General features: G+C 46.1%; 1 protein-coding gene and 1 long non-coding RNA gene across 2 annotated transcripts; one reads left to right on the top strand and one right to left on the bottom strand.

Annotated features, from left to right (window-relative positions):
* The first annotated feature begins 1,310 nt into the window (after positions 1-1,310).
* LOC117412497 (hypoxanthine-guanine phosphoribosyltransferase) lies at positions 1,311-8,362 on the top strand. The gene is made up of 9 exons (XM_034020950.3): positions 1,311-1,819; positions 3,432-3,538; positions 4,823-5,006; positions 5,318-5,383; positions 5,484-5,501; positions 5,731-5,813; positions 6,958-7,004; positions 7,192-7,268; positions 7,518-8,362. Exons 1-9 carry the CDS (start codon positions 1,793-1,795, stop codon positions 7,563-7,565), a joined length of 657 nt encoding a protein of 218 aa, XP_033876841.2. The 5' UTR covers positions 1,311-1,792; the 3' UTR covers positions 7,566-8,362.
* LOC131697842 (uncharacterized) lies at positions 4,326-13,557 on the bottom strand. Its single transcript, XR_009307503.1, has 3 exons — positions 13,197-13,557; positions 10,590-10,912; positions 4,326-7,321 (listed from the first exon to the last, which is right to left on the bottom strand). It is a non-coding gene; the product is annotated as an uncharacterized LOC131697842 (long non-coding RNA).
* Positions 13,558-15,517: the final 1,960 nt, after the last annotated feature.

The following is a 15,517-nucleotide window of genomic DNA, read 5'->3' as shown; positions in this document are numbered from 1 at the left end:
TCCCTGTGACTGTTATAGATAGATAGATATAGCATTGTCTGACATATCTGCATACTCCAAACTGAAGTAGGAAATACAAGCAAAGAACCGAAATGTCTTCAACGGAAGAAAATGGGGCAAATGCAAATATTGCTCGTGCTACAGACTTTGCTAGTGTCCTTTAAGAGAAAAAAGTAACCCATAATTACATTGTTTAGACACCAGGTGGCGCTGTTCTTCTGGTTGAAAGAAGTAACCTGCAGGATAGTATTCGGTTGCACGTTTTTTCTGCTCCATGTATAAATTGAGCCAGGTTCGCGTGGATTCCCGACGCGCTCTGGTTTGATCCGACAGGACCCCGCGCTGGGCGTGCCCTCTTCCTCTTCCTCTTCCTCGTGTTTTTAACGAGGTAACGTGGTAACAGCGAAGTACCTATTCATGTTTTCCGCATGAAAACCGGTGCTGGCCCTGCAGGCACTAAACGGAATAAACGAAACTGAAATAAAGCTCATTTTCCTCTGATGGCATCGGCTGTGGGAGTGGTATTCAGTTTTTTTCTGTTCCGTAGTGGATTTTATTTTAATGGGAGAGTTCTGGTGTCCTTGTGCTTCTCATGTCAGCCTCACACGGTGTTTATGTGGGTTCAGTGCTGCTGCAGTCCGGGCTCATGGTCTGGGGAGTGGGGGGAATTCACTGGTCTGTAACCCCTTTCACTGCAGGAGGCTGGGGTTCAACACCACTGAGCTACTGGGCTGCTATGAATGCATTCATACAATCCTGCAAGTAGGGTTAATTATGGAGTTTGGTGGAGTTGAACAGACGCATTGTTATTCCAGTTTGGGTTTTTAAATATCATATACCAATTGTAAAGCTGAATCAAACTTAAAACGAGAAAAAGGTCGAGTCACAGGATCGAGAGTCTCTGCTCCAACTCAATACACAGCCGTGTTGTTCGGAACCACACAGTCACACGTTACTTATTCTAAATTATATTGTGCAGCAGCCCCTGCTTTCGGTTAATATCCACACGCCCCGAGGGAAGCCAAGTATATCCCACACCCTGAGGTGCTTTATTGCGCTTATAAAATGGGTCAACTAACTAAATAAATAAATAAAAAAAACCGTAAAAACATGTTTTAATTAACAAAAAAGTGCTTTTTTTTAAATTAAATATCCTTCCACCTCTGACCTAAAAAATTGTCTCTTAAAACTTAAAAAATGCATTCATTAAAAAAAAAAATATTATTATTATTATTATTATTATTATTATTAATATTATAAGCCCCCCAAAACGGCAAGAGCACGGCATCTCCACGAACACACCCTGACCCTAACCTTAGCAACCCCAGCCTAAACCCTACCCCTACCCCAATACCTAACCATTAAGAGTCATCTGATGCCCTGAGGACGCGTGCTAGGGGATACTCCAGCGTGCTGCGTGTCTGCGCCCCAGGTCGACACGGTGCACGCATCATACAGTGCTGCTGGAGCGGCCTGTCTGCTGCACTGCGTTTTATTTGTGTCATTACGAAGCAGGGGCTGCGGCTGCATTGGGAAACGCAATTGAAAGCGTGGTGGGAGGCGCTTTGTTTGCGTTCTTCACTCAGCCCCTTAGCCTAGTCCCGACCAAAGCGTGCTTCCGTCCCGTGTACCATCACCCTCAAACCTAACCCCGAGCAAAGCGTGCTTCCGTCCCGTCTACCACACCGTATTAGCTGCGAGCTCAAGTAAAGAGAAACCCGGGTCTGGAGAAGGCGAAGCGAGCGAGCGGTAGACTAGCACTGTAGCCTGTAGTAATAACCATACAAGCGGCATGGCGACGGACAACTCCTGCATCGTGGTAAGTGACTGCGCCGGCGGGCTTATTTACCGCCTGCTGTGTCAAAGCAGAAAGGGGGGCTAGCGGAAAAGGAGGTGTGTACTGACAGGAGACAAAGTAGCACCATCGCTCCTCTGTTATGTATGGTTTTAATGCGTGTTATGCAAGTCTCGTGTATTGGGTATGTGTTGCAGGGGAAGGGAGTGTGGCCAGTGAGATCCCTGTTCTTACAGTCTTTTTTTGTAATATATATTTGTTAATTGGTACACGGTGCTGTCTGCCGAATAAAAATCGAGTTGTCAATAAACAGGCGAGCTGGATTAAAACAAATAATACTAGTCAGGGCTTTTCATTCTGCACAGTACCCAAACTGCGCGTGCCTGTGAGTTTCAATGATTCAGAGTAGTTTGCAATGTATCGGATTTCAGTGTGGTGTAAACAGTCAAGGCTGCCATGTTGCGATACGGTGTTACTGGATAAAAAAAATGAGTTGCACTATAACATAGAAATGATAACATAGATACAGTAATAATAACATAGACACAATAATAATACACACGTAAAACAAAGTGGACACGCGACGCCTGGGTTTGTATTTATTAATTTATGTGTTGCTGTTTATTTTCCAACACTGATTTACTGTGTTTTTTCTTTCTGTAGATCGCTTTGTTTCTTACTTCCCTTTAGAAAGGTAGTTCATATTGACTACAATGGTTTGCAAAAAAACTCTGTGTAGAGAAAGATCAGAGCAGAGCGCACAGGTCAAAACAGGAAAACGCCTCCTCCTTGAATCACGCACTTACCCCATTTTGAGCACGGATCTGGGCCCGTCTCTCTTGCATCTCCCAAACAATTACATAAAGTTATAGAATGATGAGCAACGCATAAGTAACATTTTGCTGCTTGATTGTACAAGATTGAAATTTTGGTGTGTAATAGTGCTTTCTTATAGAAATATGAATACATAGGGGTGATATTTAAAGTGAATGAAACCTAACGGAGATAGCTGGTCTCAAAGTACCTCGTCCTTTTACAGATGCCTGAATGAAATACCTTCAGGGATGCTGTCTGCTTTCCTATCCCTTATTTTGTCCTTGTCAAGGTCACGCAGTAGATTAGTGGTTTAGCTGTAAAGGAGTGCGGTTTAAGCTTCCCTCTCAAATCAAATGAGAGGAGACTGACTCCCTCAGAGCTCTCAGCCACGCTGCACAGGCGTGTTCACAGTGGCCTGGGCTGTGACTCTTGAGCTGCACACCAGCATGGAATAGATCGCAGTCACGTGATAGAGAGGGGAGGGGGGGAGGGGGGTTGAACTGCAGTACGATCGTCACCCTGGAAGTAAATCATTCATTATTGTGGAGCAAGTTGATCGGGGTGATGTCCCTATAGAAAGTAAGTGTAGGATCAGAGAGGTGTGCCTTGAGAGTGTCGTGTGTTCACTCTTCTGTCTTTTCATTACTCTGATACGATTGCTTTCCATTGCTGTCCTCGCTGTGTTTTTTGAATTCCAGGTTTCTCTTCTGTTTGTTCAGTCTCAGTCGTGTGGAATGAGAGCACGCTTTCGTTCTGAGATCCTGTTCTTCGCAATGCCCTGGAGGATCCTTGCTCACTGGTCTTTGTGTTTGTGTTGCAGCTCAGTGATGAGGAGCAAGGCTATGACCTGGATCTGTTCTGTATCCCCAAGCACTATGCGGACGACCTGGAGCGAGTCTTCATCCCACACGGCCTCATCATGGACAGGTCTGCACCCCTGCTGCTGCTGCTGCTAGCCCTTTTCACTGGATTGTAATCACAAGCTTGCTTATGTAACAGGGATGGAAATGAGACTCCCATTGCAGAGCAGTGTGATCCATTCCTGGTTTTACTATGAGTTTAGTAAGACACGCCTGAGCTTGTTACTGGCACACTGGGGCTAATCAAGCTCGTATTAAAAACCAATGCAATGGGAGTCTTATTACCAGCCCTTATGCACTGCCCTGACAGATTCTGAGAGGATGCCAGCCGTCCTGGCACGTTTTGGTTTGGTCGGTGGTTTGCACCCAGCTCATGCCCCGGTACACATACCTACAGTTCCTTCCGTAGACCAGCTCCATGTACAGACCAGCTCAGAACGGAGACCCTGTCCTGTCAGTACCTTGAAATGTGGAGTCGATCTCCAATCTCCTCATTAGCTCTTTCAACACTGCAGACCTGTATAGAGGTCTAGGAGAGAGAGAACTCTGTTGCACTATTGCAGGATAGGAAAGATAACTCCACTCATAACTGCAGCCCGCTATTGCGGAATAGCAAAGCTGAGTCCCTCACACAACACAATCACAGCCTGTTTACAGTACCGTTCAGGGCTTGCAGCTCAAACTGGTTAATCATTACAGTGACCGTGTTTGCACAGATACCATGACCTGTGGACTGTAAACTGTTCATGTTCCCTGGCAGTGCATCCCACACCTTCCCCCTCAATACAAGTGAAACACTTCTATTGACAGCTGATAACACAAGACCTTGGGGAAAATTACCAGGGACACCGACACAAAGAAAAAAGCATTTTATTTAAAAAGGTCATTCATTTATAAGGGAGTTAAAGTTTGGCTTTACAGAGGAACTCTGTAAACAGGGTGAATGTGATCCTTGCGTGTGTGTGTGTGTGTTCAGTGCACCACGAGGCCAGCGAGTCGTCCTCCTTGTTAAAGTGAGTTCATATGCAGTAGACAGTGATGTGCAATCAATCCATCTCTCATCCTCACAATCCTACACAGCCTCTCTCTGTGTGTGATTGAGCTGGATTCCTCAGACTCTTCTGCTGTCAGTTTGCTTGTGATCTGCTCGGTCACGGCTGGGCTGTGATTTCTAGATCAGTACTTCCAGCTGCCGGGGTGAGATGCAGACAGATAGCTCAGGTCACGTCCTGGATCTGTGCCGTCTGACCCTGCAGAGTGCGGGTGTAGGAGGCGAGAGGAATCAATCCAGGGACACCCTCAACGCAGGCAAGCTAACAGATGGGTGCGATCTCTCTCTCTCCCCCTGCAGGACGGAGCGCCTGGCCCGTGACATCATGCGTGATATGGGCGGTCACCACATCGTGGCGCTGTGCGTCCTGAAGGGCGGGTACAAGTTCTTCGCTGACCTGCTGGATTACATCAAGGCCTTGAACCGCAACAGTGACAAGTCCATCCCCATGACAGTGGACTTCATCAGGCTCAAGAGCTACTGTGTAAGGAATTGAACCCTCTGCTCCCTGCTGTGCACAGCCGAGGGCCCCCTTCCCATTTCACGATCGCTAAGGCTCAGGGGGACACAGCCAGTAGGATTCAGATAGCCCTCAGTTACTCTACAAACTTGGGTATTTAAAAGTCTTAAACTAGCAAGTAAAAATGAAGGCAGCAAACATGGCCATCAATTAGCAAGCAACCCACTAATCAAAAATCCCCAAAATAGGACAGGAGTGGCACCCTTGAAGTGGATCTGTCTGTCTGTCTGCAGGTTATTTATCGTGCTGTTTTGTGGTTTCTTTTTCCCTTTCAGAATGATCAGTCGACGGGTGAAATCAAAGTTATCGGGGGAGACGACCTTTCTACACTGACTGGGAAGGTAGGGCTTAAAAACCATGACATCATCGATGTAGTAAGATTGCACCTTTTTAAATGCAATCTAGTCTTTATCTCTCTCTCTCTCTCCCTCTCTCTCACAGAACGTCCTGATAGTTGAGGTGAGTGGTGATTTATTATAAATTCTTGCTCATCAGACCAGTCTAAGAAGTCTCACTGCAAACTCAGAACTCGTAAGCCAGACTGAAACCACAGTGGGGATGGCGGATGCAGCCTGCTTTTAGAGTCTCTGCATCTGTAAAGCTCAAACACATTGTGTGGTTTGTTTTCCAATTTGCTGCTCATGGATTTATTATATTTCTTGTTACATTTGCCTTGTTTTTATTCCAGGACATTATCGACACAGGCAAAACCATGAAGACTTTACTGAAGTTGCTGAAACAGTTCAACCCCAAGATGGTAAAGGTGGCGAGGTAAGCTGATGGGCTCGGTTTGAATTGCTGTAGCCTGTTCTTCAAAGCCTGTCTCCTCTCCCCAGCTGCACAGCTGCTGTACTACAAGCAGCACGGGCAGGTGGCCTTTGTGACGTCTTGCAGAACGACGGTGCTGTAGCACCCTCTGGTGGGAGTGAGTGGTATTGCATCCCCTTGTGATTGTGAAGGGAATAGCTGACTGCACTTCTATGAACACAGCATGTTAACACAGCCAGCGATTGAGATGATCAACCTTCATCCCTGCTCTACACTACCCTCCTTATTTATAATAAGACCAGATCAACATGTAGACCTCCCTCTCAATTCAATTCAATGGGGACTGTGGATCCTCAGTGTGGTTCTGTGCAGAGCGCTCTCTGTGGATCCTCAGTGTGGTTCTGTGCAGAGCGCTCTCTGTGGATCCTCAATGTGGTTCTGTGCAGAGCGCTCTCTGTGGATTCTCAGTGTGGTTCTGTGCAGTCTCTCTGTGGATTTTCAGTGTGGTTCTGTGCAGAGCGCACTCTGTGGATCCTCAGTGTGGTTCTGTGCAGAGCGCTCTCTGTGGATCCTCAGTGTGGTTCTGTGCAGTCTCTCTGTGGATCCTCAGTGTGGTTCTGTGCAGAGCGCTCTCTGTGGATCCTCAGTGTGGTTCTGTGCAGAGCGCTCTCTGGATCCTCAGTGTGGTTCTGTGCAGAGCGCTCTCTGTGGATCCTCAGTGTGGTTCTGTGCAGAGCGCTCTCTGGATCCTCAGTGTGGTTCTTTGCAGAGCGCTGTCTGTGGATCCTCAGTGTGGTTCTGTGCAGAGCGCTCTCTGTGGATCCTCAGTGTGGTTCTGTGCAGAGCGCTCTCTGGATCCTCAGTGTGGTTCTTTGCAGAGCGCTGTCTGTGGATCCTCAGTGTGGTTCTTTGCAGAGCGCTGTCTGTGGATCCTCAGTGTGGTTCTTTGCAGAGCGCTGTCTGTGGATCCTCAGTGTGGTTCTGTGCAGAGCGCTCTCTGTGGGTCCTCAGTGCCCCCCACCTCCAGCTGTTTTTAGATGCTGGTAGTGATGCAGGCCTGTGATGTTGTAATGTGGGCTCTGTGCTTGTAATGCAAGCCTGTGCTGTTTCTGTGGTTGATCTATATGTCAATCCTCTGTCTCAACAGCTTGCTGGTGAAGAGAACGCCCAGAAGCGTCGGATACAGACCAGACTGTGAGTGATCCTGGGGGTTTTGTCTGATAAGCATCAATGGTACCTAGTTGATGTCAAGTCTTCCAGGGGTCTGCATTGCTTTCATGTGCACGCATTTAAAAAGCAGATATACACCAAGCCTCCTGCAAAGTTTCCAGGGCTTGTTTGAGACACGACAAATCAATGAATGAAGTTCTTCTCTTTTCAGTTGTAGGATTTGAAGTTCCTGACAAGTACCTCGTGGGATATGCGCTAGACTATAACGAGTACTTTAGAGATCTCAATGTAAGTATACTGTGGAAGCCGAGTACTACTTATGGTAAGCCCCTGTCTCATTCCTGTGCAAGACACAGAAACACTGTGGTTAGTTAAGAGCTCAGTTAATCTTATCAACTAACCCAAGCAGACACACATTTGAACAGTGTTTCAGAAAAGCGTTTCATTATAATCCTATATGGATTGCAGAACGAGTTAAGCAAAAAGTTTAACATCAACATGAACATGATACACTGACCTTCTCTCTCTCTCTCTCAGCATATCTGTGTGATCAGTGAACACGGCAAAGAGAAGTACAAAGCATGAAGAGCCCTGACCAACGCCGAGCTGGGAATGATTCTATTCTTGTGAATTGTTAGATTGTTTTATATTTTAAAAGCAATGCTTTAAGGATCTGTTTTGTATTTGCTGTTTCTTGGTGGCACGGGACCCTTCCAGCGTCCCCCAACACACCGTGGAGGCTGCTGTCCCTCTCGAACCTGCACCCAGCCACTCGCTGTCCAAAGCGTTTATTAGAGACACGCGCACTTCATGCTTTGGTGTCAATTAAAATATTACAGCTGTTAGTAAATCCAGAGGGAGCTCCTGATAATCGTCCGTGCAGACGCTGCAGTGAAACGAAGAACACTCGAAACATGACCGTTCAAACCACACTGAGCTGTGGAGAAAGAGAGAAATATGGACGAGGTGTGACTGCATTTTTATATGCTGCTGATACACCGCCTTCCAAAAAACCAAAAAAATATATAACTATATAACTACATATACACACGCTGTCCCCTTAATCAAGTTGATTTCAGTCACTCGTGTTTTTTTGCTTTGTTTTATATTCACAATTCCAGGGTTCAATGCAGCATGAAACATTATACAGTTTTATAAAGCAGGCCGGGTCTTTTAAAAAGAAACGAGCAGAAAACAAAGAGACTTCAGCTGCAAAAAAAAAAAAAAGAAAAAGCAGGCCTCCCAGTGAACTCGAGGGCATGTAAAGTATAAAGCAGCCGCGTTCTGACCCTGAACTGAAGCGGAGGCTTCTCACGATTAGTGTAATTTAAATTGTTGAATGTTAATTGTCTGTTGGTCTAAATTAAAGCATCATTGCAACATTTTGTGAAACTTTGTCGATTTGTTCAGAAGTCGAATCTGATATGCAGGGTGATTTGTAATTTGCACGGTATGCAAAGGAAAAAATGTGTGTGACAGGGACTCTGACAGGGACGCTGTGTGACAGGGACTCTGACAGGGACGCTGTGTGACAGGGACTCTGTGCGACAGGGACGCTGTGTGACAGGGACTCTGACAGGGACGCTGTGTGACAGGGACTCTGACAGGGACGCTGTGTGACAGGGACGCTGTGTGACAGGGACTCTGACAGGGACGCTGTGTGACGGACTCTGCGACAGGGACGCTGTGTGACAGGGACTGACAGGGACGCTGTGTGATGGACTCTTTGACAGGGACGCTGTGTGACAGGGACTCTGACAGGGATGCTGTGTGACGGACTCTGACAGGGACGCTGTGTGACAGGGACGCTGTGTGACAGGGACTCTGACAGTGACGCTGTGTGACAGGGACTCTGACAGGGACGCTGTGTGACGGACTCTTTGACAGGGACGCTGTGTGACAGGGACTCTCTGACAGGGACGCTGTGTGACAGGATCTCTCTGATGGGGACGCTGTGTGACAGGGACTCCGACAGGGACGCTGTGTGACAGGATCTCTCTGATAGGGACACTGTGTGACACGGACGCTGTGAGACAGTGGCAGCATTTGACCATAAGAGAGTTGTTCAGTAATGTTCTTTAAATAGAATTGAAAAGTGTTAAAACAAAAAAGCAAATTATGAATCACCCTGAATAATGTGCTCTCAACACACACAGACACAGATGTGCACAAGTACACCGTTGCAGGCCCAGATGCCTGTACATTTGTATTGTACATTGTGCTAGTGGTTCTCAAAGTGGGGAGTTTGGACCCCCTGGGGGCTGGCGGAGAGGTTTCGGGGGTGAAATGACCACATCACACGTTCACCCTGTACACTATAAGAAATGGCTGCAATAGTTGGGCTTTGAGAATAGACGTTCCATTGTGACACTGATAACACCAGAGTGTCAATTTGTGTTTTAAGTCATATATTTACTTTATCAATAAAATAAAATCTAGATTTAGATGTTTCTATCGCTTATTAATTATTTTAATGGGGGGGGGGGGGGGGTCTCACCAAGACAAACTTTGAGAGCCACAGTTACAGGGCCCTTATAGTGTATGTTCCAGACATTCATTGGGAGTCTTTAGGACCCTGGGCTCCAGGAACACGTGCTCTATCTGGGTGAAGGATATGAAAGAGTTCCTTGTCTGTTTCATTGTTGAAATGGATCGCATGCATGGTAATGAAGAGCCCTTGTAAAGGGCCAGGGTCACGCTGTCTGGGAGGGTGGATGGAGAGCCCACGCTGCGCTGTTTAAAAGGAGAACCGATGTGTTGAGAGGTGAGAACTGGCTTAGCCTGTCCTGCTTCAGACAGGAAAAGTGCTGTTTACTTAGGATCCCAAGATGGGGCATGCTTTGTTTTGTCATGTGTGTTTGTAAAAATAAGCCTACATTACAGCATTTACAACACAATCTACTGTTTCAACCTGGTGGATTCAAAGACTGTCAGTGTGGGCTGCTGCATACAGCACCAAGAGCGACAGCCCCATATATCCATCATGTATATCTCTATCCATCCATCCATCTATCTATATATCTAGCTATCTGTCTATCTCTACATCTAACCCTACAGGGGCAGTGCTGTAATGTAGTGCCAGCCTTGCTAGAGCAGAAACGCAATACTGGAGATGGAAAGTGAAACTCCAGTATTTCCGTGCTGCTGGAGCACTTCTGACAATCTCCACCCAGTCCAGCATGCAGCCCCACATGAAGGAGGAGCAGGAGCCTCACGAGGGCTGCACCTGCAGATACAGGAGGATGAACACAAAGCACTGGAGCAGCCCGGCAGGACGAGGCCTCCACACACAGTGAAGCAGCTCAGAATGGTCTGTATCTCCCAATCACTGCAAACCATGATGTGCTGCTACACCAGCTGAGAGCAGGGAGCCAGAGCCCAGCCCTGAACCTCAGAGCAGGGAGCCGGAGCCCAGCCCTGAACCTCAGCTGAGAGCAGGGAGCCAGAGCCCAGCCCTGAACCTCAGCTGAGAGCAGGGAGCCAGAGCCCAGCCCTGAACCTCAGCTGAGAGCAGGGAGCCGGAGCCCAGCCCTGAACCTCAGAGCAGGGAGCCGGAGCCCAGCTGCTACAGGCCCCTCCCCCAGTGAGTGAGAACACGCCCCCTCTTACCCCAACTACCATCAATGTAAATGATTCCACAGCCAGGAGTCTGAGCAGCCCCTGTTAAATGTATTGTTCGTTCTCTTACAGGTGCATGAACAACTCCTAACAGTCAACCTGGTTCAGATAGCTGGTTCAGCTTCCTGCCAGCAATTTTAGGCGTTCCGATGACAGTGTGGGCCCCCTGGTGGTCAGCAGTGGTACGGCACGCTTCAGATCTCTTCATGAAAGCCAGCCAAGTGGACACCAAGGCCCGACTCCCTGGGTCCAGCCTACTGGTGTGCAGGCCTGCCGGAGCCACTGCGGACACGGGGGGAGCCTGGAACAGAAAGCTGAAAATACAAGACAAGACATACTAAATAATTGTGCTTTAATTGTGTTCACGTTTATTTACTTGTATGCTTGTTCTCATCTTAAATAATGAACTGTCTCAATTAATAAATATCCTGGTAGGTTATGTCACTTGTTTCCACGTAGATCTTGTATTAACAGCCGGTTTCCGTCTATATTACAGAGCGCAGTTGTAACCGGTCAGGGCTGGCGTCTACCGCAGCCTGGAAAGCCGGCTCGTCCACTCAGCTGTCAGGTGACCTTTACGCAAGTTCAAGCAAAGCAGCTGCCTTTGAACAGGAGCCCCTGATGACGTCACAGACAAGCAGGGGCATACTCTGACGAGTTTTCACAACAGAGCCTTCAAGTCCACGCCGCGCACGCATTATTCGTTTACGCAATCTTTTTCGCCTACGCACGGTGTGCAAAACCAGTTCTCATCCCAGCGGGTCCCTCCCCGATACAGTACCTGTCCTTTATGACGTATTGCAGCGGTTTGGTAACCTCGGCATTAACATTGCAGGTCCGATCATGGACTTAATCAGTAAACGAACCAATCAGAGCCCGTGAAAAGCAAGCTGCTGATTAATATAACCTACCTATGGATGTATCCGGTGACAGCCGTGCAGGACAGGAGCTGCGCGCACTGCGAAGGGGTTCAGAACTTCAGAGCACGCACGGGAGCCGGCGTGCGTCACACTGACAGTATTTCTGTATCAAATTGAGACACTTCGAGCAAGCAAGGAATGTGGCTCATGGACCCTTCCCGGAGAAAGGGCTGCTATTAGTACTATTGAAGAGTTTATTGAAAACGAATAGGCGCATACTGACATACAACAAATGTATTTCAGCAAAAAAAAAACAACTGTGAAATGACAAGAAAAAACAGATTGTACAATAGCAATTATACAGTAGGCCTATTAATATGCGAATTATAATTTTATAAGCGGATCAGTTATTAAAAAACAAAAACAAAACAAAACAAAAAAAACAGAAAAACACACACTGCGCGCAATGACGTTTTATAATATGTTAACCAAGATAGCATTTTGGATCATATAATCTCATTAAAAAAATAAAAACACTCCTCCTCGTACTTAGGCTAATTGTAGTTACCGGTATTTGTACTGAATGCACAGAACACATTAAATAAAGCTAACCAGTCGTGTTTTTATGTCGTGAGACAGACACGCTTTATAAAAACGCAGTGTAATTGTATTTGTTCACACGTTTCTCACATACGCATACTGCTGCACACTTACTGAAACGCCAGAGTCCACGATGAGTGATAATAATAATAATAATATACTAATAATTAACACATCATCTTTGAAATCAAACAGCAATTCACAGCCCGTGGGTAAGAACATGTTACGGTCTGGAGACAAACAGAAGCACATGACCAGTCACAATACAAAGACTTCTCTTAAACAAAAAGCACGACATCAGAAGTCTTCGCTCCGGGGGTTACCGCTTTGATGTTACGTGTTTTTTTCTTCTAAAACATCAAAGCTTATTTCGTTTTGTACTTTTCAAACTAGCGTCTCGCTAACCGACACGCGAAACAACAATATTACAGCGAGCTACAAAGTTTAAAAAAAAAAAAAACACTACAAAATAAATAAAAAATACATACACTGCGCTTAGTCGTCAGCAGCCAAACGCAACTCACTGTACCCACGTCTAAACAAAACAAAAACTCTAGATAGAACTAATAGTGAAAAAAACAAAACGAATAACTCTGCTTCAGTGTGATTAAAAACTACAGTGTGCTAAAAGCCATCGTTACAAGACAAGATTTATTACACATCGATTATTTTAATTTTTTTTTGTATTCATATATGTTAACTTGTCATTACAGCCTAATTATGCAAAAAAACAAATATTTCCAGTCACTTGTGAATTCAGTTCGTTGAATCCGGAATATCGTTCTCACTTTCACGCTGCAGATCGTTTTATTTAACAGTCTACTCATGTTTCTTTTTTATCTACACAAAACCCGTATGAATGTAATCATTTGAAATGCCCTTCACTTTTATTCATTCCCTTTATACCGCAGCTTGTTATTTCTATCGCTATCGTCCGGACTTTATTAATTTTTTTTTTTTTTTTTTTTTTTTTTTTAAAGACTAGATTTTTAAAAAAGGAGCCCGCATTCTGAAAACGCGCTCAGACCGACACCGGACCGCGGAATTCACATCCCGGACGAGTTGTGTTTCGGAACGCCTCGATCAATGCAATCGAGAAAAATCCGGAAAAATAATCCCCCAAAAAATCTCTCCTTACCTCCAACCCAATCGAAAATGGCGCCGAAACAAAACAAAACAAAAAAAAAAAAAACTTCTTGAATTTCATTGTAGGGTCCTGCAAGGCGTTGTGGGAGCTTTAAAAGATGCGACATCCCCTTTTTTTAAAAGCAGCAGACGGGACGAAAGCGTCATAAACAAACTGCGAGTGTAGTTGTTAACTTTCACATCTGGATCGTGTACGTATTACTCGCTGCTTGAGACTTCGGCGCCAGTGCTGTCATGAGTGCATTTGAAAACCTTGACAGCAGAGCGTCAGTTTATTATGAGCCCTGAGACGCGTATGATCTCGTTTGGGATACGGCGTGGAGGCTGCGCTGCAGATACTGCTGTACGATCGAGCTGACGCGCTGGATTGTTTTTAATAGAATCACAATCAGGTGTCTTGGGTGAAGCGTGGGGGTGCACAGGTGTCATGTGTTTTCATTGGTGTTGCATACCCCCCCCCCCCCCCCCCCCCCGCCAATCTTTATGCGGCGCACAATTAAAAAGAAACAATGGGGGCCGTATTACAGCAGAACCCTTATATTGAGTTCGGTTGTGACAGGAACCAAGGTTGAGCGTTGAATTTGAATCCTAAAAATATTGCGGTTAGAGCTGAGGAGGGAGGCAATGCATGGCCTAATGGTTAGGGCGAAGGGACTGGGAGGCAGTGCGGCCTGTCAGTTCTACAAATGTTTCCTACAATCAGTGGAATGAAAACGTCTTGTGGATTCAGCCTAGCTTCTGTTTATATATATATATATATATATATATATATATATATATATATATATATATATATATATAATGATGGAGGAGGGGCACTGCAGCTTTGAAACCTGTTTCAGGTTTTGGGGAAACCATTACTTGCAGTTTGAAAACATCATTTACTGAAACCACAACAGCAGAACTGGCAGAGCAGAAGAGAAACACACAGCTGGACCATTCAGAGCGACTTCCCATGTGTGTGTGTGTGTGAGTCTGTTTGTGTGTGTGAGACTGTTTGTTTGTTTGTGTGAGTCTGTTTGTGTCTCTCTGCGTGGGTGTGTGTGTGTGTATCTCTGTGTGTGTCTCTGCGTGGGTGTGAGTGTGTGTGTGTGTGTGTGTGTCTCTCTCTGTGTGGGGGGTGTTTCTCAGTTTATTATTGGAGGTACAGGTAGGGTTAATTAATGTCAATGTGTTAGGCTTTCTGAAATAGCACAGGGCGGGGCACCCAGCTATGCAGGCGGAGACACGAGCAGCACAGTGTGGTAGAAACACAGCAAAGTGCAGGGAGGCTTAGTGGACACAACAATGGTGAAGCACAGTAAGGCACAGCAGAAGAAGCATGGAGAAAGCCAGGTAGAACTGCATGGTAAATGTATCATAGTAAACTTCCTATCCAGGCTGGCTGAGCTCATTCCAGACTCGCAGTGCGTGCGCTGGGTTCATTTGTGAGCACTTTGTTTAGAGTAGCTGAGTCACTCCACTTCCTTCCTCTTGTGCCCCTGACTGCAGTGACCCGAGCCTCCCGGTGGCACAGTGCCCATGCCCCTTACCGTAAAGACGAGAGCACAGCCACGCCTTCGAGCAGAGCAGACTCTCAGACATCTAGAGCACAATCAGGAAGCAGCAAACACAGACATGCTTCACATGCATGCATGCCCTTCCATAAGCTTACTGCTGTATCGCATGGTCAAATCAGAGCTGAGTGCATTGAAGCAGAGCACCGGCAGTGAATTCATGGTAACTCTCACAAGCATGCACGGTGCAACACTGGAAAACCCTGCATAGTAATGCACTGGAAATGCTTGCTTTACACATCGGATTAGCATGGGAAAAGCATAGTGAACTGCAAACTTACTGTGCGACTGTCCTGTCACAAACTGCTGTACCTTCCAGAAGGGTGCTGTGCGTCCATCCATCCAGACTTACATACTGCACTGACAACAGCAGCTCAACAGTGTATACTTCCAGCTCGGTAAAACCTGGTCAAAACTACGGTTCTTTACAGAGGAAACGTGTGTTTTATTATGGTGTGTGTTGGGGTGGAAACTATGGGACCACAGTGCAATGCAGATGTCATCTACAGCTGGTAAACACAGACAGGGCTTCCCCTTTAAGAAGCAGCTTTTATACTGCTGAACCAGGTAGAAGGCCTCCTGCCTCCCAGTGTTTTTTTTTTTTTTAGCTTTTGCAACATAATTCCTGCCCCGCACCCCCCACCCCTTTTCTTTGCTTGTACTTTATAGTTTTATTTTAATGTGCAGATATTTTCAGGGCGTTGTTTTCTGTTTTTGACACTAATGGTTCATCACGAACACACTAATAACTCTCTGA

This window comes from Acipenser ruthenus, chromosome 16 (genome assembly GCF_902713425.1).
Source record: "Acipenser ruthenus chromosome 16, fAciRut3.2 maternal haplotype, whole genome shotgun sequence".
Classification (NCBI taxonomy): domain Eukaryota; kingdom Metazoa; phylum Chordata; class Actinopteri; order Acipenseriformes; family Acipenseridae; genus Acipenser; species Acipenser ruthenus.
This window is presented reverse-complemented; position numbering and strand designations above follow the sequence as displayed.

Excerpts from the sequence above, each read along its gene's own strand:
- LOC117412497 (XM_034020950.3), top strand. The coding sequence starts at position 1,793 with ATGGCGACGGACAACTCCTGCATCGTG. Across the intron at positions 3,539-4,822 it reads CACGGCCTCATCATGGACAG|GACGGAGCGCCTGGCCCGTG; the intron begins GTCTGCACCCCT and ends CTCCCCCTGCAG. Across the intron at positions 5,814-6,957 it reads AAGATGGTAAAGGTGGCGAG|CTTGCTGGTGAAGAGAACGC; the intron begins GTAAGCTGATGG and ends CTGTCTCAACAG.